This window comes from Pelodiscus sinensis, chromosome 7 (genome assembly GCF_049634645.1).
Source record: "Pelodiscus sinensis isolate JC-2024 chromosome 7, ASM4963464v1, whole genome shotgun sequence".
Lineage (NCBI taxonomy): Eukaryota > Metazoa > Chordata > Testudines > Trionychidae > Pelodiscus > Pelodiscus sinensis.
This window is the reverse complement of record NC_134717.1, coordinates 12478104-12501837: the sequence shown is the minus strand read 5'-3', so window position 1 is coordinate 12501837 and position 23734 is coordinate 12478104. Positions and strand designations below refer to the sequence as shown.

The 23734-nt window shown below is 51.2% G+C and overlaps 1 protein-coding gene and 1 long non-coding RNA gene across 2 annotated transcripts in view; both read left to right on the top strand.

Annotated features, from left to right (window-relative positions):
* Nucleotides 1-1713: 1713 nt before the first annotated feature.
* On the top strand, nucleotides 1714-10830 carry LOC142830283 (uncharacterized). The gene is made up of 3 exons (XR_012905433.1): nucleotides 1714-1834; nucleotides 8159-8265; nucleotides 10374-10830. It is a non-coding gene; the product is annotated as an uncharacterized LOC142830283 (long non-coding RNA).
* Nucleotides 10831-22579: 11749 nt separating this feature from the next.
* STEAP3 (STEAP3 metalloreductase) overlaps nucleotides 22580-23734 on the top strand; it is a 39704-nt gene continuing 38549 nt past the window's right edge. Inside the window, exon 1 of the mRNA XM_075933223.1 lies at nucleotides 22580-22939. Coding sequence (XP_075789338.1) covers nucleotides 22595-22939 — 345 coding nt within the window. The 5' untranslated portion in view covers nucleotides 22580-22594. The remainder of the gene's footprint in view (nucleotides 22940-23734) is intronic.

The window sequence follows — 23734 nt, the reverse complement described above, 5'->3', positions numbered from 1 at the left end:
TAGTGGACATGGAGCTCACATTTCTAGGCAAGGCAAGGACAGTCTTTTGGTACCTCCCTTATTGCCTTCCATCCTGATGTTTTCACGCTTGCTATCCAATCGCCACAGTGTTTCAAGTGCCGTGTGTTGAGCAGTAACATGGAAGGACCTCACATTTCTGAAACTAAACTGGAGCTTTCTGAAGAAAACTAGCTAGCATTCCAGCCATGTGCACAAAGAGTGACTTTCTAGTGCCTCCTCCAAACTTTTCTCTCCTGCAACCGGTTCTTCTCCCTCCGAGTTCCCTTAATCATTTTTGTCGCCCTACCTTTTCCAATTCTCATATATCTTTTTTTAAATGGGGAGACCATAACTACATACAGTATCTAAGCTGTGGGCATATTATGACTTTAAATTGTGATATTATATTTTCAGTCTTGTTGTCTATCCCTTTCCTAAGGGTTCCCAATCATTTGTAAGCTTTTTTCAACTGCAGGCAGAGCTGTCCTGTCCATAGGACAAATCGGGGTGGCTGTCTCAGGCCCCATGATTTTGGGGGCCCCGTGGAAACTGCCCCAACTCTCCTTTGGACAAGAGGGCCCCCGTGGATTACGGGGGCATGGTGTGGGGCAGCAGCAGGAATCACCCTCGTCCCCATTTACCATGCGGGTGGTGGGAGCTGGAGTGAGCTGAGGGCGTGCTCCACCCCACCGCACCACCCACCCAGCCCGCTACACTCGGCTGCCCTGCAAAGATGGGAAACAGAGCGCCCCAGCCTTAGGAGTCTCTGCTTCCTGCCACCACAGAGAAGTGGGGTGCAGCGGGCCAGGAGAGGGCAGTGCAACAGCACGGAGCAGGCTAAGGGGCCGCTCTGGCTCTTGCCGTCCGCATGGTGATGGGGGTGACCCGTGTTGCCGCCGCACCAAGTCCCCATAAACTCTCAGGCCACATTGCTCATGGGAGAGGACAAGAGGGCAGAGCGGGGGCGGAGCAGGGTGGGAAAGAAGTAGAACAGGGTGGGAACAGGGTGGAGGGTTACCCCTCAGCTACACATCTGACTCGGGGGCCTGTGTTCCTCTGCATTTACACAGGTGGAGTGGAACCGCAAAGAGTGGTGAGACAGGGGAGCCACCAGTCCCAAGATGTGCATGTCTCACCTCCCCCCTCCCCCTTCTCTGCAGTTTGGTACTCAGCCCCTCCACACACTGGCTGCAAGACTCTGTAGGTGGGGGTGTCAGCTTATAACTAGAGAGCAGACACTGTCTGCAGCATGCTGCCCTTGGACCCTGTGGATTTCTAACAGGTGAAGCTGTTTCATGGCATTCCCCTAATTTACAAAGATATAAGCGAGTTCAGAATCTGGACCCTAGTCTACCAAACAGTTTATTGCTCATTTATAAATTCCTCCAAAAACCAGGTTTACAATTGGAAACACTGCTAGCCACTTAGTTAGAGAGACACTTGAGGGAGCTGTTATAATGAGGAGCGTTGGCTGTGCTGGAAATCAAAGTGATTCCCATTCCATCCTTTAATTAATACAGGCTTTTTTTATCTGTGAAAGTGGAGATGAATTAACATTGTGCTCTGGGCAAAGAGCCACCGCTCCAAAGCTGTCCCTGGCACAGTCAGACTTTCCGTTTCCAAGGCACTCGAGAAATTCCCTGTAACTACAAACACACGTTTGCAGATTTGGTGCCTCCTACCTATGAGCATTTGCCAAAAAAACAACCAAGAATAATATTTACCAAAGGGCAACAAGCCGCAAATAAAGCCACCAGTTTAACATTAAAACATCTGAGTATTCTGTCTGGAGCATCAGAAGCGAGCATGGGACTGTGCAAACATAGAAGATGTGGTAAGAAGCGTAAGACTGGTAAATATTTAATAGGGATGATTGTGTATTAAGTATAGAAGTAAAGTGATAATGCAAGGCCTACAGGCTGAGGCCTGTAAGATTTCAGCTTAGCCATACCAGGCTTCAGGCTTATGAAGGCTTAACATAAGTAGTGACCCAGGAAACAGCCAGGTTACAAGATTACTGTAAAGCAGGGGTGGGGAACCTAAGGACCAGGGTTCAACAATGGCCGTTTGTTGAGAGAGCTGCCAGATTCCGTGGTAACTTTGGGCCTGTGAGTATGAATACTGCGTTGGCTAGTGCATGCACTCCCTCAGGTTTTGTAGATGTGTATGTGAGTATAACTTATAACACACACAAGCTTTCTTACTTGTAACTGTGTTTGTGGTCACTGTCCTTATTTCTTGTGAGCTCCTAGAGCCTCCCAATCCAATAAGGTGAGGGTAACTTTCATCCTGTTGAGGTAAAACTGTAGCCACACAGGAGCCAGACTCACTCACTAAAGACACTGGGTATGTCTACACTACAAAGTTAATTTGGACTAACAGCCGTTAGTTTGAATTAACTTTCATAGGCGCTACACATGCAAACTGCTAGTTCGAACTTAATTCGAACTAGCAGAGCGCTTAATTCGAACTAGGTAAACCTCATTCTACAAGGACTAACACCTAGTTCGAATTAAGTAGTTCGAAGTAAGGGCTGTGTAGCCACTTAATTCGAACTAGTTGAAGGCTACCCCTTCCCAGTTTGCCCTGGTGGCCACTCTGGACCAAGCCAGGGAAACTCTTCTGCCCCCCTCCGGGCCCCGGAGCCCTTAAAGGGGCACGGTCTGGCTACGGTGCCCGTGCCAGGTGCAAGCCTGCCAGCACCCAGCCAGCAGACCCTGCACCTGGCACGGCATGAGCCAGCCACCCGCTGCCACCCAGCCCTCTGCCTCTTCCCAGGACCAGGCTGACGGCTCCCAGGAGCCTGCCCGAGGCTGCAAGAGGCAGGCGCCCGCCTGGTCTAGTGTGGAGATTGTGAACTTCATCCAAGTTTGGGAGGAGGCCTCCAACGTCCACAATCTCCGCACTAGGCACAGGAAAGTGGCCGTCTAGGGCCGGGTAGCTGCCAGCCTGGCCACCAAAGGCCACATGAGAACCCAGGAGCAGGTTTGCATGAAAATCAAGGTTGGTCCAGTGAGACCCCAGACCCTGAGCTTAGAACATAAGAACATAAGAACTGGGTCAGAACTGGCCGTATTGGGTCAGACCAAAGGTCCGTCTAGCCCAGTAGCCTGTCTGCCGACAGTGGCCAACACCAGCTACCCCGGAGGGGATGAACCGAAGACAATGACCAAGCCATTTGTCTCGTGCCATCCATCTCCAGCCTTCCACAAACAGAAGCCAGGGACACCATTTCTACCCCCTGGCTAATATCACTCCATGGACCCAACCTCCATGACTTTATCTAACTTCTCTTTAAACTCTGTTATAGTTCTAGCCTTCACAGCCTCCTGCAGCAAGTAGTTCCACAGGTTGACTATTTGCTTTGTGAAGAAGAACTTTCTTTTATTAGTTTGAAGCCTGCTACCCATTCATTTCATTTGGTGTCCTCTAGTCCTTCTATTATGGGAACTAGTGAAGAACTTTTCTTTATGCACCCTCTCCACATCACTCATGATTTTATAGACCTCTATCATATCCCTCCTCAGTCTCCTCTTTTGTAAGCTGAAAAGTCCCAGTCTTTTTAGCATCTATTCATATGGGACCTCTTCCAAACCCCTAATCATTGTAGATGCCCTTTTCTGAACCCTTTCCAATGCCAAAACATCTCTTTTGAGGTGAGAAGACCACATCTGTACACAGTACTGAAGATATGGCGTATCATAGTTTTATACTTCCCCTCCTCCTTCTTCCCTTGGCTTCCCCCTTCCAGCTCCCTCCTCCCAGGTTTCCCCCTCCCCTTTCCCACCCTCTCTCTTCCCCTCTCCCACCTCCTTTTCCCAGTCTCCCCGGAGGTTAATCTCTCCCCCCCCTCAGTTTTGTTAAATAAAGAGAGTTTCTATTTTGAACACACGTGTCCTTTATTCTTTACATCAGGAAGGGGGGTAGGGAGGGGTAAGTGGAAGGAGGTGAGAGAGGAATGGGGTACAAGCCCCCGATGGGGAGGACTGGGGTGGCTCTGTGGGCTCCTCGGGGTGGAAGCTCTCCTGCAGGGCCTCCTGGATCCTGACAGCCCCCCGATTAACACACACACCCTGGATGGCAGCCTGCAGCAAGTGCAGCTGGGCTGATGGCTGAGTGCTGTGATGTGCCGAGTGCGGGCACTTGGGGCACTCCAAGACAGGACTTCTTTGCTGTCCCTCACTGAGGTAGACAAGCAAGCGGGGAACCCTGAGAACTGTCTGTCCGTAGTGGGGTTTGGGTCCCTTTAAGCACAGCCCTCGACTAGCCCGAGGCAGCAGCTCCACGCTCTAAGTCCTAAACTGATGCCCTGCCAACACTGGTTCCGGCCAGCCTTAAGTTCGGTTCAGGGTCCACTCAATGTGGACATGCTAGTTCGAATTAGCAAAACGCTAATTCGAATTAGTTTTTAGGTCTAAATGCACTAGTTCGAATTAGCTTAGTTCGAATTAACTAATTCAAATTAAGTTAGTTTGAATTAGTGCTGTAGTGTAGACATACCCACTGTGATTAACTTCAAACTATCAATTCAGTGTTTAAGAGAGATTACCATGGCACTTTACCAACAGCTCCAGCCCATTTTAGCTGACACCCCCTCTTTTTCCCAAAAGGCAGTGTTTAATTTTGGACAGTGATTTGGTTATGGCCCATTTATCCCATTGGATTAATGCAATAGTTATATACCGTGGGTGTGACTGTCCCTAACAGGGTGTAGGGTATGATGGCGAGTTGGGGTTCCTCCGATCCTGCAGCCCCGTAGCAGCAAGAACAGACTCCGCCAGCCAGTAGAATAGAGAGGGTTTATTGCTTCTCCAGGATACAGCACAGCATAGATGTGATGTGGCTACAGGAGTCTGGGCCAGGATGCCTCAGACCCCCTTGAGATGGGGTGCCTAGGCCCTTATATTTCTAGCCCCCTCCTTAGTCTGTCTCCTTCATGGTTCCAGCCCAAGACTGCCCCTTCCCCCACACACTCACTTCCTTAGTTCCCTTGCTGCCCTCAACCGGTCTGACCGGTTGGGTCTTTGTCTCCGTGACCTAGGCAGCTCACCTGCTGGGCAGCGCTCACAGACAGAGGCCAGTAGGGGTCATCCACAGCCCACAGCCCACAGCCCACAGCCCACAGCCCACAGCATAGCAACCAACAAGGAACTGACACTGCATCACAACATGTGGATGAGTCAGTGGGAATCACACATCACAACACAGGGGGGCACCGGGTTACAGAGCAGACAGCACCCGCACTACGTCACATAGGGCCTGTGGCAACCCTCATCCCTGAGGTGTGGGTCCCAAGGCAAGACTCTCTTGCCTTAGGTCCCACCCCCCAGGTAATCCTCCACCCCCCCCCACCTCTTTCAGTCCCTGCTCTCCCCTACACAACTTCCCCACTCTATCCTTTGCCCCAAGTGCCACCCCTGATCTAGCGCTGCCCCACCTTTCCCCCCCCCCCCACTCCACTCCACTCCTCCTTCCCCCATTTCACCCCTTCCCGGAATCCTCCTCCCCCAAGAGATGTGACCTGGATGATTACTGGGGGGCTCGGCACAGGTGGCAACAGGGGTTGGGCCTCTCCCCCCCTACTCGCCATGGTGGCAGAAACCCACAGGAAGTGGAGCAACCAGCAGCCTGCTCCGTCTTGCTGCCCATCTCCAAGCTGGGCTGCTCTGCTTCTCTGTGGCGACAGGAAGTGGAGTGCATGCCTGGCCCCAGCCCACTCCACTCTAGTCCCCTGAGCCCACAGAGTGGGCTGAGGCCAGAGCCAGGGCCTGGTGAATCGGAACGACCCAGCTTGGGGAGGATTGGAGCGGAGCTGCACTTTCCCCTTCCCCCCACTGTCGGCAGGCCCAGGAAGGGAGAAGTCGCTCATGTCTCCAGCCGTGTGCAGTGAGTGCAGTGAGGCCTGACCCTTGCTATCACCCTGCTCCAGGCCCCCCTCAGATAATCCCCTGAGGCCACCTTAGGCCCTGAAGATTAAACTCAAAATGGGGGACTGTCCCATCCATAGGACGATTGGAGCAGCTGCTGTGGGGACCCTCAAAATAGAAGGCCTGGGGTGGCCACCCTGAACTGTCCTAAGGATGGGATGGCTCTGACTGTGGGAAAATATCCACATATCCCCCGGCTTGCGGTAGGGATGTTCGATATCGGTTAACTGAATAGTGGAGTAACTGCATTCATTCCTAACGGTTACTCGGCTATTCTATAGTCCCCGGGGGAGGACCAGCAGCCAGTGTGGTCTGGCCCCACTCCCAGGGAGCCCCCTGCCTCCCTGCCCTGCTACCTCTGTACCAGGGACAGCAGCACAGGGTGCCAGGCAGGAGCCGGTCTGCAAGGGGAGCCAGTTTAAAAACCAGCTCTCTGCACACTGGCTGCCGGCCGTCCCACGCTGCTGCCTCTGATACAGGCCTAGGATGGCAGCAATCCCTGTCTGCGAGGGGTCCGAACTCCCCACGAACAGAGGCTGCTGCGGGGAGGGGGGCAGGGGAAGCTGCCACAAAGCTTTTAAACCAGCTTCCTCCAGCACCTCTGATATAGAGGCAGCAATGGGGGGAAAGGCGAGTAGTGGAGAAGATTAATTGATAAGCCTAGGCTTATCAGTTAATTGTATACTCCACTACTCCTTTACATCCCTAGCCTGAGGAGCAAGGACTGGAACCAGGGACTTTCAGCTTAAAAAACACAAGCCTGGAACGAAAGGAAACCCTGTTAGATATTCGCAATGGCCGGGCCCATCATCACCTCTCTTTCTCATGCACATTTTTACTTGCCTAGAGCTAGAGTGATACAAGTGTCCTGTGAGGGCTTTACAGTCTAATTCAGCCCAGATAGCACATACAGACCTGGCTGGAAAGTCCTGTTATTTTCACAGTGTGCTTACCCTAATCATTTCTGACTACGTATATAATGCCCCAAATAGGCAAGGCCTACGTCCATGCCCCATTTATGCATGTAAGGCAACATCCATCAGTTTTGGATAGGGCCACAGGAAGAGTTCGCTCTCCATAAAGTGTTGTCTGGTTGCTATGTCGTGTCTTTGACATAATGTTCCTCTGGATTTGCCATTTGTTAATGTGTAGCTTGGAAGCTATTGTAATTGGGCAACTCTATCGTTCATATTGGAATGGCTGTGCATTCAGATAAGCTACCTTCTCTGGGTGGCCCGCGGAGTGAAACACAGAAATGCTTAAGTGCTCCTAAAAGAAAATGATTATTTCCATGTTAGACACTAGGTGGCGCTCCACATAACGCACTGAGTCCTAAGAGTGCTACACAAAGCAGTCACTATTAAATTTCACACTCTCATGGAAAGGTAGGGCTGGAAGGGATAGGGGGCCGATAGACTTGCTGGGCCTCTGGGCAAGGAAAGGGCAGAGCCTGGCTCCATGCTCCAGGCTGGGGCAAGGCCTTGTGTGGAAGGGGCGAGACTGGGGCACCCCACCTTGATGCCTGGAGCATGTTGCACCGGCCTCCTCCTCCCACTCCCCCGCCCTGCGTTCCCTCCCAGGCAGCCCTTATCACTGCCACGTTGTGCATGGCCATGTTGTGTCATGTTGTGTATGGCCATGTTGTAGTCCAGCAGTGATTTACAGGGCCAGGAACTCCAGAGGCTCCTGCAGTAGCAGTGGGAGCAGCCAAAACCCCTCGGTCCTTTTGAATTGCTGGGCCCCCAGGCAACTGTGCCCTTGCTCCCTCCTCCCCCCCCCCCCCCCCCCCCGCTGTCTGCAGGCCCAGGAAGACAGACGTCATCTGTTCCCGCCTCCTGCACTGTAACAGGAGCAGGTAAGCCTAGAGCATCATTGGGAGGTGTCTGTCCAACCTGCTCTGAAAAACTCCCAGTGACCAAGATTCCGCCATGTCCTTTGGAAGCCGGTTCCAGCGCTTTTCAGGGCCTAGAGTCAAAAAGTGTTTCCGAATATCTAATCTCCCTGGCTGCAGAACAAGCCCAATACCTCTTGTCGGGCCTCCCCTGGACATAGAGAACAATGATCACAGGCCCTTCACAGGTCAGCCCTTACCACTGCTCCTTCAGTCTCTGTTTCTTACCACTCACCTTGCCCGGTGTTTTAACCTTGCCTCATGAGTCTTGTTTTCGCAGTCTCTCTCTCTTTTTTTTTTCTCTTTGCTGGATTCTAATTTGTTCGCATCTTTCCAAAAGTGCAGTGCCCAGAATGGACACGGCTCCAGCCGAGGACCCTCACCAGCGCGTAACAGAGCCTCTCGGGTCTTGCCTGCGACACTCCTGTCAAAACACCCCAAAACGAGGTTAGCCTTTTTTTTTTTTTTGCGCAACTTCATCAAATCATTGGCTCATATTTAGTTTCCTTGGAGAGGCGCTCGGCATAATCACGGCGAGCAAAGAAGTAGCTGCAGGAGGCAGCCAATTAGTGTAATAGGTCCAATTTCTGATAGGTTGACAATATGCCCCTGATAGAGTCCGTTTCCTGGAAGACATTGTCAGAGATGGTCTGACACCGGCAAGTGTAGCAGTGCCAGGGCAGAAACACACCGCTTGCCTGAAACTAACTGGAGTGTGATCTATTGCTGTCTGCCCCACTGATGGATCTCAGACCACTTTGCCCACCTACCAGCCCCGTGTGGTAGGGAGGGAGTATAATCCCCACACTACCGGAAACACACTTCCGCACAGACAGCAACTCTCTGGCAAAGGCAGGGTCATTTAACCCTGACTCCTGCTGCAGCCAATGTCCTCAAGGATTCTGACCAGTGTAACCTGATCTGCCACCAGAGCTGCCCGGCCACGGAACGTGGTGGCTGCTCTGAGCCCCATGCTTTGGATGGGAGGCGGTGGGGCTCAGGGCAGCCTGGGGGATTACCTGGGGGGGAGTCGCCCACACACACACACTGTGGCAGCAGGAGCCCTCAAAGGAAAGCAATGCATCAGCCTGCATCTCTCCTAGCTGGGTTGCTCTGCTGTGCCGACCCTAGAGCACCTCGACTGCGCTCCCCTGAAGGAGCAACCCAGCTGGGAGAGGCCAGCAGAGTAGAGCAGGCTCCCATCTTCATGGTGCTTCCCGGGCTTCCATTTCCATGGTGAGTGGAGGGGAACAGCTCCTGCTGCCGCTCCCTCCCTCCAAGAATTCCCCACGTAGCGTAGCTCTGGGGAGATGGCCTCAGGGAGCACAGGAAAGACTGGATCAGGGACAGAAAGGGGTGGGGCAGAACTGCCCCGGGCCCCACATTCCCCTAGGGATGGTCCTGGCCACAACTGCTTGCTGTGCCCCCTCGAGCAAGCGCCTCCATTTCTCTGAACCTCAGTTTCCATTTTGCTGATAGAGAAAGGATAATCCCAGCCTCGCCGTTGGGCTGGGCAGTTTCATGTTCAGATCACTCGCAGAGGCGCTATGTACTATTCTTTATTTTCCTCCCGTTGTGTTTATTTTCGAACCACTCTGGATGCAAAGGGAAACTGAGGCTATGTTTAGACTATGGAGTTTTTCCGGGATACGGGAGGTATCCCGGAAATCTCCACCATGTCCAGGGACGGCATCTGCTCTTCCAACATTTTTTGCGGAAGAGCAGACACACTCTTTCAGAAGCCCTATATTCCTCATTTTATGAGGAAGAAGGGCTCTTCCGAAAGAGGAGTTTTTCCCAAAATTTGGCCCAGTACAGACGGGCCAAATTTTGGAAAAGCCTCTTCCAAAAAACAATAGGAAAAAGGTACGTAAATTGCGGAGCGCAATTTCCATACCTTTTTCTGAAAAAAAGCAGCAGTCTAGACATAACCTGATTCATATCCCACTGCCTAACAATACCAAAGACTGACCTTTACAGAATAGTGTTTACCCGAAGATCTTATTCCGCTCACCTTTACCTCATCACCTGCCCCAAAAATGAAGTTTTGGCCAAGGCTATCTAACAGAGAGCAGCAGGCCAAGAGCAGCAGAGAACCTTGCCCAATGAAGATACAGAGAACACTTTAGGTAGGCAGAATTCTATTCCACCACCGGAGTTTGGCCAGATGTGAGGATTAGCGCCTCCACCCTTGTGAAAAGTGCTGTGAGCTCCAGAAGGGACAAGTGATCGTCTTCACACCTACTTGATGGTTCATCTGTCCCCCGAGTGCCCCCAACACCTGGCTCGACCACTGGACAAAGGCACTGAAAAGGAGGAATGTTGCCTACTGAATTGTTACTGTTAGTTCTCATAGCACCTGTTTTCCCTTTTGACGCACTGACTGAGTTTGAACCTGCTTAGCCAGCAAGATCTGACAAAATAACAGGCCCTTATAGTGTGGCCGCTGGCTTACAAGTATCATGCTGCTGCCAGTGCGGGTGGGGGGCGGGGAAGTGCCTAGAGCAGGAGCACAGAGACAGGGCTGCAGCTGATGAGGTCTCCCTTTCTTTTAGAAGTAGAATGGATGACTTCAAAGGAGAGATGGGGAGGCCTGGAACAGAACAAGGATATGAAGGGGAGTGCCTGGGAAGCTGGAGGAGGAAACCAGCATATCTGGGAGCCCAGCGCAGGAAATTACAAAGTGACCCTGTGGATTTCGCCCTAACACAAACTCTGTGTCCATGGGTAATCGGTAGTGGCAGCCTTAACCCAGTGCATCCTGAGCATGTAGCAGGCCACACTGTTCCTGAGGCCTTGCGTCACATGCACATACCCAGCTCACCAGCCAAAGCACTGTCCTTGAAGCCACATCAGCCGTCCTGTTTGGCTGAGTTCCTGAACTGCCGGCTGCAGAGTAGAAAGTTGTACTAGGACTACATCCAGCAAAGTCCATTGATTTCCGTGGCGGTTGGAGCAGACCCGAAAATGCTCCTCAAAACAAAAAGCACCTGAAACGTCTCCCCTCCTCTCGTTCCCACCCACTAACAATAAATCAGCTGATGATGGAAAAGACACCACTATCCAACACTTAGCCTGCTAGCCAGCCTGAAAAGAGGGGTCTTGTACTGAACCCTAAAGCAGGAGCGGGTAATAACACGGTGGCGGTTCACCAGGGTTAGCCCATGGCGGGCCACAGCTACTACATTCTCCTGCACAGCCACAGGTAGTGGTGATGGTGGCTCCCATTGGCCGCAGATCACTGTTCCCGACCATTGGAAGCAGCAGTTTACCACAGCTCCCATTGGCCACGAACGGCAATCCACGGACAACAGGAGCGGCAACTGCTGGTATCTGTGACCATGCCGATAAATATAGAGGTCGGGGCCCACCAGGAGTTAACTGTGGTGGACCGGATCTAGCCCACGAGCCAGTATTTGCTCACCCCTGCCCTAAAGGTTGCCAAGCTGCAGCCTGAAGGGAACAGACTCCAGAGCCACACACACAGCAGTTCTCAGGGGACTGAGAGCAGAAGACTCGCAGCTGAGAGCAAGTAACTACCCCTTCCGGCTGTGGGAAGGGAAGAGCTGCCTGTGACTTCTGTGAGTGTCAACATTTAATCTGTACTAAGCACTGTGTAAACATGATTAATTCTCCTTACTCCCATATGAGGTAGGTGTGGGACGTGTTATCCCCATTTTACAGATGGGGAAATGGAAGTACATAGATCATACCAGCAGGGTTCTGCTGAATCTCAGGGCTCCCTTCTCTCTTGTTCCTGGTTTAGTTTTCCTTCAAATCCAGTCAGGCTCATTATGTCAGTCCAGGTTGACTTCTCTCTGCAGTCAGGTCCCTGGTATCAGCAGGGTCGGGGTACATTTCCCAGGGTTTCCAAACATCCTAGCAATCTTAAAATCATAGAATCATAGAGCTGGAAGAGACCTCAGGAGGTCATCAAGTCCAGCCCGCTAACCAAGGCAGGACCAATCTCAAGTAAATCAACCCAGCCAGGGCTTTGTCAAGCCGAGACTTAAAAACCTCTAGGGATGGAGATTCCACCACCTCTCTAGGTAACCCATTCCAGTGCTTCTCCACCCACCTAGTGAAATAGTTTTTCCTAATATACAAACTAGACCTCCCCCACAGTAACTTGAGACCATTGCTCCTTGTTCTGCCATCCGTCACTACTGAGAACAGCCTTTCTCCATCCTTTTTGGAACCTCCCTTCAGGAAGTTGAAGGCTGCTATCAAATCCCCCCCTCACTCTTCTCTTCTGCAGACTAACAAACCCAAATCCCTCAGTCTGTCCTCATAGGTCATGTGCTCCAGCCCCATAATCATTTTGGTCACCTTTCACTGGACACTCTCCAATGCATCCACATCCTTTCTGTATAGAGGGCCCGGAACTGGACGCAATACTCCAGATGTGGCCTCACCAGAGCTGAATAAAGGAGAAAAATCACTTCTCTGGATCTGCTGGCAATGCTCCTCCTAATGCACCCTAATATGACATTAGCCTTCTTGGCTACAAGGGCACACTGTTGACTCATGTCCAGCTTCTCATTCACTGTAATCCCCAGGTCCTTTTCTCCTGAACTGCTAGTTAGCCATTCAGTCCCAAGCCTGTAACAATGCTTGGGATTCTTCCGTCCCAAGTGCAGGACTCTGCACTTGTCCTTGTTGAACCTCATCAGATTTCTTTTGGCCCAATCCTCTCATCTGTCCAGGTCACTCTGGACCCTATCCCTGCCTTCCAGCATATCTACCTCTCCCCCTAGCTTAGTGTCATCTGCAAACTTGCTGAGGGTGCAATCCATCCCCTCATCCAGATCATTAATAAAGATGTTGAACAAAACTGGTCCAAGAACTGATCCTTGGGGCACTCTGCTAGAAACCAACCACCAACCTGACATCAAGCTATTGATCACTACCTGTTGGGCCCGACAGTCTAACCAGCTTTCTATCTATCTTACAATCCATTTATCCAATCCATACTTCCTTAACTTGCTGGCAAGAATATTGTGGGAGACTGTACCAAAAGCCTTGCTAAAGTCAAGGTATATCACATCCACTGACTTTCCCATGTCCACGGAGCCAGTTACCTCATCATAGAAGCTAATCAGATTGGTCAGGCACAACTTGCCCTTCGTGAATCCATGCTGACTATTCCTGATCACTTTCCCCTCTTCCAAGTGCTTCAGAATGGATTCCTTGAGGATCCCTTCCATGATTTTTCAGGGATGAAGTAAGGCTGACCGGTCTGTAGTTCCCTAAATTGTCCTTCTTCCCATTTTTAAAGATGAGCACTACATTTGCCTTTTTCCAGTCATCCAGGATCTCTCCCAATCTCCACAAGTTTTCAAAGATAACGGCCAAAGGCTCCGCAATGACATTTGCCAACTCCCTCAGTACCCTTGAATGCATTAAATCCGGGTCCATGGATTTGTGTATATTTAGCTTTTCTAAATAGTTCCTAACTTGCTCTTTCCCCGCTAAGGACTGTCCACCTCCTTCCCATACTGCGTTGCCTAGTGCAGTAGTCTGGGAGCTGACCTTGTCTGTGAAGACAGAGGCAAAGAAAGCATCGAATACTTCAGCTTTTCCCACATTATCTGTCGCTAGGTTACCTCCCTCATCCAGTAAGGGCCCCATACCCTCTCATTGCTAACATGCCTGTAGAAACCTTTTTTATTACCCTTCACATCCCTTGCCAGCTGCAATTCCAATTGCGCTTTCGCCTTCCTGATAACTCACCTGCATTCTCGAGCAATATATTTATACTCCTCCCTAGTCATCAGCCCAAGTCATCAGTTCCACTTCTTGTAAGCTTCCTTTTTGTGTTTAAGCTCACCATGGATGTCCCCGGTAAGCCAATCTGGTCGCCAACCATATTTGCTTTTCTTGCTGCACATCGAGATGGTTTCTTCCTGTGCCTATAATAAAGCTTCTTTAAAATACTGCCAGCTCTCCTGGATTCCTTTCCCCTTCATGTTAGCATCCCAAGGGATCCTGCCCATCAGTTCTCTGAGGGAGTCAAAGTCTGCTCTTCTGAAGTCCAGGGTGTGTATTTTGCTGCTCTCCTTTCTTCCTTTGATCAGCATCCTGAAATCTACCATCTCATGATCACTGCTTCCCAGGTTGTCACCCACGTCTACTTCCCCTACTAGTTCCTCCCTGTTTGTGAGCAGCAAGTGAAGCTGTGCATGACCCCTGGTCAGTTCCTTCAGCACTTGTACCAAGAAGTTATCCCCAACATTCTCCAAAAACTTCCTGGATGATCTGTCTACTGCTGTATTGGTCTCCCAACAGATGTCAGGGTGGTTAAAGTCACCCATGAGAACCAGGCCTGCGATCTGGAAGCTTCTCTCAGTTGTCCAAAGAAGGTTTTGTCTACTTCATCCACCTGATTGGCGGTCAATAGTAGTCACCAACCACAACATCATCCCTGTGGCTTCCACCTCTAAATTTAACTCATAGACTCTCAACAGTCTTTTCTCCCTCTAAGTACTGGAGCTCCAAGCAATCATACTGCTTTCTTACATACAATGCAACTCCTCCTCCTTTTCTCCCCCGCCTGTTCTTCCTGAACAGTTTATACCCTTCCATGACAGTGCCCCAGTCATGCGAGTCATCCCACCAAATCTCCGTTATTCCAGTCAAATTATAGTGCTTTAATTAGGCCAAGGCTTCTAATTCTTCCTGTTTGTTTCCCAGGCTTCTTGCATTGGTGTACAAACACCTTAAATAACCAGATGATCGCCCTGTCTTCTCTATCCGAATCAGGGGTCCTCCTTTGTCGCTCGTTCCTCCTTGTGATTCTTCCCGGTGTCCAACTTCCTCACTTATCTCTTAGAGTTTGTTTGGAAGGAGCTTCCTCCACCTCTCATGCGCTATTCCTTGCCAGACTACGGAGCTGCCACTCCTCAGGTTTTGACCTAGGCTGAGACATTGCAGTTCTCCCCATATTAGAAATTCTAACTGTGATGGGGCTACCGGGTACAGCCTGGGACTGTGGCACTACTGTGCCCCCTTCACTCTCCAGCAGTGTTTCCTATAAGCTGTGCATGTGTGCGACTGTTCAGAAGAGCTTCCAGTGCTGCCCAGCTGATTAGCAGAACATCCCTAGCTAGGTTTTTTGTTTCTACTCCTGGTACACATTGGCACATGTCTCGGTGCACATAAATATTATTCTGCATATGGATGGAGAAGACTAGAGAGAACATTGCTCTTCAGCCTGGGCTACATCTCACAATGCTTTGCCAGCGACAAGCAGCAAACCGCTCCAGGTGCTGTTATCACTGAGCACATCTGCATGTGGTGCACCATGTCCAGCGAGGTTGCAGGAATGCTCCCCGAGCCACTCAGGAATCACACAGAGACAGGCACCCACCAAATCTCCCTGACTCCCAGCGCTGTACCTCAGGAACATACTGTCTTACACTTGCACCGCCTTTGTGAACCTGAGCAATTTACCAGACACTTCGTGCAAACTCACAGGTAAAGATAAACTGTTAAAAATGTATTGACTGTAAAGGAGAGATTTATAGGCAAAAAGACAGAGTTAGTCACCAAAAGAAATAAAACGTAAGTGTGGTGCTGTCTAAACGCTCAGCCTTATTACACTGGGCAACAACTAGATTAAGTAGTTTTTCTCATTCCACTGGACAGTGCAGTTGATAGTACACAGGTTTCACCAGTGTTGTCTTCAAGTCGTCATTGTCAAGTCCAAGTCGAGTCTCACGTCACTACAGTTCAAGTCTCAAGTTGAGTCTCGAGTCCCTAAAGTCACTTTTGAGTCAAGTCCCAAGTCAAGTCTCAAGTCTTAATTTAAAAAATGTCAAGTCACTTTTGTACAAGCCATCAATATCAGCATTTTCAGACAATTTTTTCACCAAGTTGATTTAACAAAATTAGCAAGTCTCAAGTCGAGTTTCAAGTCACAAACAATGAACCTGAGTGGAGTCTCAAATTGAGTCACCTAGGCGACTTAAGTCAGACTCGAGTTCAAGTCGTGGGACTCGAGTCCACAACTCTGAGTTTCCCCCTTGAAAGTTGCGCCAGTCTTCTCTGTTGGCATCTTCAACCTTCTGAGCATCCTTATTGCTTGCCCCATAGGTGAGGAAGGGAGAAGGCCAAGCATGGGTGTGTGTTCTGTTTTAGTCCATGTGCTTGGAGAACATAAATCCAGGCATGCTGAGTCACCAGGTAAGTTTGAGCAATTCCGCTGGTGTGGCCTTGTACAAGCAAGTCATTGAATAGTAGTCCTCTTGCTGGACAATGGCTGTTGATGGTCGTTTGATACTCACCCACCCAGGTGTTGGTTATCTCCCGGGTTATAGTCTTTGGAGAGCTAGTATCTAGGCACTTCCTAAACCCACAGCATATTTTAGTGACAACCTAACAACACAGTTCTCATAACTTCATATGCATTCACAATACATATATTTAGATAGAACAGGGGGTTTTAGCTGATCATAACCTTTCCCATGATACCTTACATGGTATGCTTTATATGCACTGTCACAATTATATATGTGTAATGATAAATACAGGGCTACACAATGCTCCCCTGGGGTGAAGAGTGTCACGTTCACACATTCTGCACATGCTCTCTCTTTCCCAGCTGGAGTTAAACGTATGTGCCAGCTCACCTCTCTGGCAATAATTAGCTCACACTGTAGAGAGCGTGTGCTTTGTCTGAATCACAGTCACACACTTCTAGCTTTTCCGCCTATTTCTAGACCATTGTTACTAAATCCATGCCCCAGTGCACAGTTCTGAGCGAGAATGCCTGCATCACTGGCAAACAGTGAATTCTCTTTGAACTTGACTACGTCTGTGATTCCTGGGAGACCGCAGCAAGCATGAGAAAGCTGCCTGCAGGCATGGGGAAGCCTGGAGCAAGGCTTGCTAAATGAACTAGCCAGACACCTGGTGTGGGGAGGGAACTTCAAGCAGCTGGTTCTATAGAAGAGAGCTGCCAGTGGGCTGACTCCAGATAGGCTGGAGGGGAGTCAGCTCTGAACAGAACGGTTGAAAGCTGAGCCCCAGGGTGGGTCACATGGCCCCTCAAAACTCCCTTATAAAAAGGACTCTGACAGAACCCTTCCGCTCACTCAGGCTCTGAGGTAAGAGCCCTGCCTCAGGGCAGATTTGGGGACGTCTACCATTTAACTTTGAGTTCTTTATCGGAATAAATCCAGGACCCTTCCTCTTCAATAGAGGTAGTGATGGGATGAGCCAGTGTGTGGAATCCTGTAAACCTCGTTGTTTTGAGGATCTTGCAAAAAAGGTTTTTTTTCCGACAAATGGCCCCATCTTCATGGGGCTTTTTAGCGGCAAAACCTCTTCCGCAAAAAGGATTGGCAGAAGATATGCAAATAAGAGCGCGATTTGCATATCTTCTGCCGAAAAAACCCAGCCGTGTAGATGTAGCCTCTGAGAAAGGGCCTGGAAGAGAGAGAATAAAGGACAGGGCAGAAGCACCCAGGCCACAAGAGGGAGCTGCCTGGAGGGGCAGCCAACTCATTTACAATTACATACCCGATAAAAGTTAGTCCCTCAGAAATGCGACCTGGCTCTGAAGAGTGCCTATGGAAAATGGCATGGTGGGATTCCGCATGTGTTGCGCCTCAATGATTTCTATAACCGGTTGCAAATAAAGAGACATTTGCCACCTGTGAGCCTGTACACACAACCTGAGAGGCAAGCCAGGTTCTTTCTTTCCCTCGGGGACACCTGTGCAAGGCCACAGCGCACCAAGCATTTGCACAGGTGTAACTGATGGGCGTTCCAGGGAGCTGAGCCCACCATTCTGTGGCAGCTGCACAAGAAGAAAAGAATCCAGCCTGCTCTCTTAGAACCACAGTGGCCCTGCTAGGCATACCAGTTAGGCACAAAAGTCAGCAGGCTGGGTACATCCAGAGCAGAGCTATTCAGAAAGAAAGGGACATCTTTTTCACATGACTGTCCAGAGCAGAACTGCTTCGTGATGCTACTTTTGAAGTTGCAGTGGAAGGTGGAAGAACAAAGAGCCATGGATGAGAGAGAGGCACAATGGCCTTGCTAGCAAGCATTGTTAGGTCACTTCTAAAAAGCTGAAATCAGCAGGAACATTCTTCTGCTGTCTCCAGGAAGATATTTTTAAATGCTCAGATAATTTAGTAGCACAAACCCTTTTAATCTTGGGAGTCAGCTCCTGGGGAGCAGAGCGACTCCTGTTTCAACCAGAGAGGAGCTCTTTGGGCAAATGAGCATGTGTTTTAGAGTACGGCAAAAAAAGGACCCTTGTCAGTGAGTCCCAGAGCCCAGGTCAGCTGGCTCAAGCTCATGCTGCATGGCTAAAAACAGCACTGTAGACATTCTGGCCCTGGCTGAAGCTGGAACCCACACACCAACCTAAGCCTAAACATCTACACAGCTTTCTGTAGTCCACAAGCCTGAATCAGTTGACTCTGAGACTTACTGCTGCAGGGTTTCTTCTGCACCGATGTACCCACAACATCTTTTGTGGCCTGCTCCATGCTCTATGGCCATGGCATGAAAACAATGATGCAGAGCAGGCTGATTGCACAATGTTTGCACTCAGCTGGGTAACCTTGGGTAATGTGTGTCTGAGCTGCTCCACTGTGCCTCTCTTCCTACTGCTTTGATCCTACTGGAGGAGAGAGACAGGCCTCAGCTCTGCCGGGGGAGTAGCAGAGTGAGCCATGGAGACAGAAAGGAATAAACACTGGGGGAAAATCCTCTCCTCCCTTCCTTATTCTATGGGCCATGCCTTGCCACTGGTTTTCAAACAAGTATCTTCTCTGCCGGTGCTGTTTGGCCTCCCAGCCTGCTAGCAGCCTGACTATATGGTAGCAGACTCATTTCTCAGCAGAGTATTTGCAATCACTGTGGGTGAGACACTAAGTTTCTCTCTCAACCATGCAGGTTCCCATCAGCGCCAGCTTTTGGGATAATGGAACAGCGCTGAGTTGTTAGCAATATGTGGTTGTTTTAATACTCTCCCCATCTAGGGATAGAACTTCTTATCTTCACCCACAGCCGCTTGCGGGGCTTTTAAAAGCCAGTAAGTGCCTGGCCATAGATAGCACGTAGTGAGGCTCCCTAAACCACACCCTCCCACTAAACAAAACACTCAGCACTGTGGAATACATTTGGCCTCCTGCCTGTGATGGATACAGGATCTGTCTAACCCCAGTATACTGACGGGATGATAATCCCGCTGTCAGTATTTAACATCCGTGGGGCACTTTAAACTCATGCAATCTGTTTTGGGAAACTATTTCCCTTTCCTCCGAGTAGGTAGTTAGGAGCGTAACCGTAGAATCAGAACAAATGCCACATTATGGGCTACATTGTGCCTTCCAGGCCCAGCCTGTGGTCAGGTGCAAGGAAGAAGGGCACGCCACCAGTGTTCCCTAGAAGCTGTGTGCTTCGGCAGCCACTCAGAAGAAATTCAAATGCCACCCAGCTAATTCGCAGAGCACCCACCGCTGGGTTTTGTGTTTCTGTGGGGGGTGCAATTTGCCCATGCTTTCGTTCATATAAAAAATGTATCCCACACATGGCTAGAAAATGCAGAGGGTCGGCATGGCCTTCATGCAGGGGAAGGCTGCTGGGCCCCTGGACAAGGTGTGGGGCGGGGGGGCATCTCTGCATTCCCTGAGGGGGCAGGGTCTTGGGTGGAAGGGGCAGGGCAGGGGCAGCCAGGCCTTAGCACCATTTGGAGCATGCCCTGTTGCCCCAGCCCTTAGAGCTACCCAGAATGTGCCACACCACCCTCTGACAGCAATTTAAAGGAACTGGGACTCTGCCCACTGCCACGGTAACAGCAATATGGCTGGGATCGCTGGGTCCCAGGGCAATTGCCCCCTTGGCCCTCTCACCCCGATTGGCAGGCCTGCCATGGTGCCGCTCTTCGAAAGGGTGCAGCATGCTTTGCTTCTCTGCGGGGGAGGGCTGAGGCAGTTAGGCTGCTGGCAAGCCTGGTGTATTCCTTGCTTCTCCCTGAATGCCAGGTCTGGGATCTGGCAAGGCCCTTTGTGCTCTGGGTTTCCAGTGAGAGGGCAGCACTTGACCCAATATTTGGTGCTTTCGTGTGTCAGTCTTGTGGCAAGCAGAAAGAGGAATAACCCCCCACTCTTTCACTCCAGCAGCATTCTCTGTAGGCTGAAAAGGAATCAGAAAGAACAAAACACTTGCCAAAGTGGACCAAATCTAGGACCATCTCCTCTCAATTTGACCCATAGCAATACTGTGTCTCTCACCTCATGACTACTCAGCTTCTTCCGTAGCCTCTTCCGCAGGCCCTTCTCCAACGCCTTTTGGAAATCTGCATGCATTATATGAGCCAGTTCTTCTTTGTTCTACTTTATTGACACATTCAAAGAATTCAATTGATTACTGAGACGGTGTCCTTTGCAGAATCCATACTGGTTAGATCTTATCACATCTTAATCGTCTGGGTGTTTTGTTCTGTGTTTAATTATCTTTCCAACCCATTTGCCAGGTACAGCTGAAGGCTGCTAGTCTATAATTCCCCAGCTCACCTCTAGAGCCAATTTTAAATATAGAGACATCATTGGCTGCTCTCCAATCCTCTAGAAGAGTGGCTGCTTTTAATGACCAATTGAATATTTTTATTAGCAGCTCAGCCACTTCATACTTAAGCTCCTAAGGACTCCCAGATAGACAACATAAAGCTGGTGACTTACTGTTTTAAATTATCCATTTGCTCCAGCACCTCTTTTCCTGACACCTCACTCTCTGACAGCACTTCCTCTTTGTTACCAGAAAAAAGTCCAATGTTGGAATTTCCCCATTGTCCTCAGCAGTGGAAGCTATGCAAAGAAATCATTTAGCTTCTCAGCAATGTCCCTTATTTGCATGAATTACTCCATCAAAGCCCAGGGGACCAAGAATAACCATGAATTCCATTACAGGCTTCCTGCTTCTGATCCACTTAAAGCACGAGGACGAGGGAACCTCAGGCCTAGGAGCCGGATGTGGCCGCCGGCTCGTCTGGATCTGGCCCCCAAGGCTCAGGGCTCCCCCCATCATTTGGAAGCCTGTGCTAGCACTCCAGCACCCCCTGCTGCTCCACCGCGGGGCTGGAGCACACAAAATGTACTAGCCTGGGCCCCCAAGTCTCTGCTGCGTGAGGGGAATGTGAGGAGTGTCTTTCTCCTTCTTGGTCAAGGGCCACATTAGTGAGGGTTTGCTTGTTTTTTCCCACATTTGTGTGCAGCCCCCAACTGATTTTTCTGTGGGTCAGCAGCCCCTGACCCAAAAAAGGTCCCCACCCCTGACTTAAAGAATCTCTTGTTACTTGTTTTTACACCTGTAGGTATGTGCTCTTTGGAATCTAGCTTCTGGCCCTTCTGAATTGTTACTTATTGCCTCTGTAAAATAGAAAAAAGAGACAGGCATGCACCAGACAGGCAGGGGCTTATGTGCTCAGCTAGCCTTTCTGGACTTGACAACATCCACCGTGTGTACAAATCAAGGAAACACTAACAGACATGGTAAAGTCTAACCTAGTTCGAGGAACAATCATCTATTCTCATTTAGTATGAATTGTTAATAAATTCCGGAAAGGAATGCCGGGCCTCAAATCCTCTTTTGTCCCCCAAATTATCATTACCCCCATTCCACATGCATTATATTGTGTGTCATTATCTCCTACTGGAAAGGACTCCAACTGCTCACACCACAATTCTACATGAGTTTAAGTCACAGCGGCTCATGCTTTTGGAGAAGAAAGTTCCAACACTCATCCCTGCTGCTCACATTAAGTTCTAATGGGTCACTATGAGAAATTCTCCATGGCCTTGGATGTGCTTCTAGGGAGTTAGGCATTACATGTAATGCGCAGCAGAATACAGCCAAGCCCAGTTTATCTGAAGAAAGGCTCTGGGAGACATTGGAAATCTTCTATTAGATAAGGTTTGAGACCAGGCTGTAACCTGTTTTGAACAGTGTGCGCCCCAAATCTAGAGTTTAGGGAAAACATACTGGCCAGTCACTGGTGAAACCTGTGGGCTTGGGGACAAAGGGGAGGCCCTCCCCAGGCCTCAGACTTTCCCAAATCAGGTTCCTTGCATCTGTGTGGAAGAAGAGGAGTTTGGGCAGTGCAGGTAGGTATGAAAAGTACAAATGTTGGATCTCAGGAAAGAAACTCCAGGTTTAAAATCCACTTAAACATGTGGCTCTTCATCCCTGGAAGTGCAGCTCACAAAGCCACCCTGCATGCCCCTACAATCAGCCCCTGGTCCCAGCCCCCTGTGCTTACCGGTGGCAGGGGGGCAAAATGGTGGCAGCCAATGGCAGCCTGATGTAGCCAAACTGCCTGCAGTTTTTAAAGGGGTAGTATCCTGGAGCTGATTTTTTTGGGGGAAGGGAGGAGGCTCAATAATTTAGGTGCCGCTCTTCGCATTTTTTCGCCTCTGTTTCGGCTCTCTTCACTTACTGGGTTGGCCACCCCTGCTGTAAGCTGTGGGCTCAGACAGACCCTCAGGAGACATTCCAATGTGGCCCAGCCGATTAGCAAAGCCGCCCACAGCTAGGTTTTGTGTTTCTGTGGGTGGTGCACATTTGCGCATGCCACAGGGCGCACAAACGTTATTCCACACACGGATGGAAAAGCTTAAGAGGGGCCTTTGGCTGAGGCTTCCCTGCCGCTTCTAGGCTGCGGCCCCCCATGTGAAGCGGGGCGCCGGAGACAGGGCGCTGCGCCTTGCTGCGGTCTGGACTGAGCCTGGCACTAAGGGGTCCTGGCCCTGCGCCAACGCCCATGGGGGGCCAGGGAGCGGCTCGCTTGGCGGCGGCTGCCCCCGGCCCGTGCAGGCAGCGGAGCCGCGCGAAGGAGCGGGCAGCCCGCCCCAAGCAGCCCCTCGCCCACCGGCGCGCCCCGAGCCGGGCTGCGTGCGCTTGGCACCTGCTGCGCCAGGCTGGGGCCGCAGGGCGGAACCCCGGCGCGTCCCGCTGGCCCGGCGCCCGCAGCGAGGGGCCGAGCGGGCGGCGCTGCCCCGGGGCCGGGAGGAGGAGCTCCGCGCCGCGCAGCACGGCCGGGGCGTTCGTCGCTGCTACCCGCCGCCCGCGCCCCGCTCCGCCCGCTGCCCGGCCCGGCCCGGCCGAGGTGAGTGCCCGGCCCCGAGCGGGGCCTGTCCCCTCCCGGCTACGCGCCGCTGCCCGGGCTGGGAGAGGAAGCTCCGGGGGGACCCCCCCCAGGCCTCGCACGCGGGCGGGAAGCGGGGGCCGGGCGGCGCGGGGCTGGGGGCTGAGACCTCCGCAGCGGGGCCCCGCCGGCGCCAGAAGCCCAGTGGGGCCGGAGGCTTCCTCCCGCATGCGGCTGGCTCGCACGTGGCCAGCGCCCCGGGCAGCTCTCCGGCCCGTGGGCGGGATTCCCCCTCGCCCTCTTCCTAGGCGCGCCCGGGGCCCGTGGTTACTGCCCCCCCTTCCCTAAAACAAGGGCCATGCCCGGATCCCGGGAAGAGCCACGAGCACGTTCTCAACCTTTTTCTTTCCGCCCCCCGCGGGCCCTATAAAAACTCCACCGGCCACCTGTGCCACTGCTCTCTGCATACAAAAGCCAGGGCCAGCGCTAGGGGGCAGACAGGGCAGTTTCCGTGTCACAGGGGGCACCGCAAAGCTAAGTTGCTCAGGCTTCAGTCCCAGGTGGGGGGGGGGGGGGGGGGCCGCAGACTGCAGTCACTTAGCTTTCTGCCCTGCGCCCTAGTGAGTTGAATGCCAGCCATGCTTGGCAGAGCCCTGGAAACTTGCTTGTCCTCCCCTCCCTTTGAGAACTAATGCACTCAGGGAATAGTGAGCTTATGTTTCTCTCTCTCTGTCTGTTTGGTGTATTCATGTATCTTGGTTTCAATCAAGGAGATCCTATTGAACTTTAATTGCTTGGCTATTTGTGCTTTAAGCC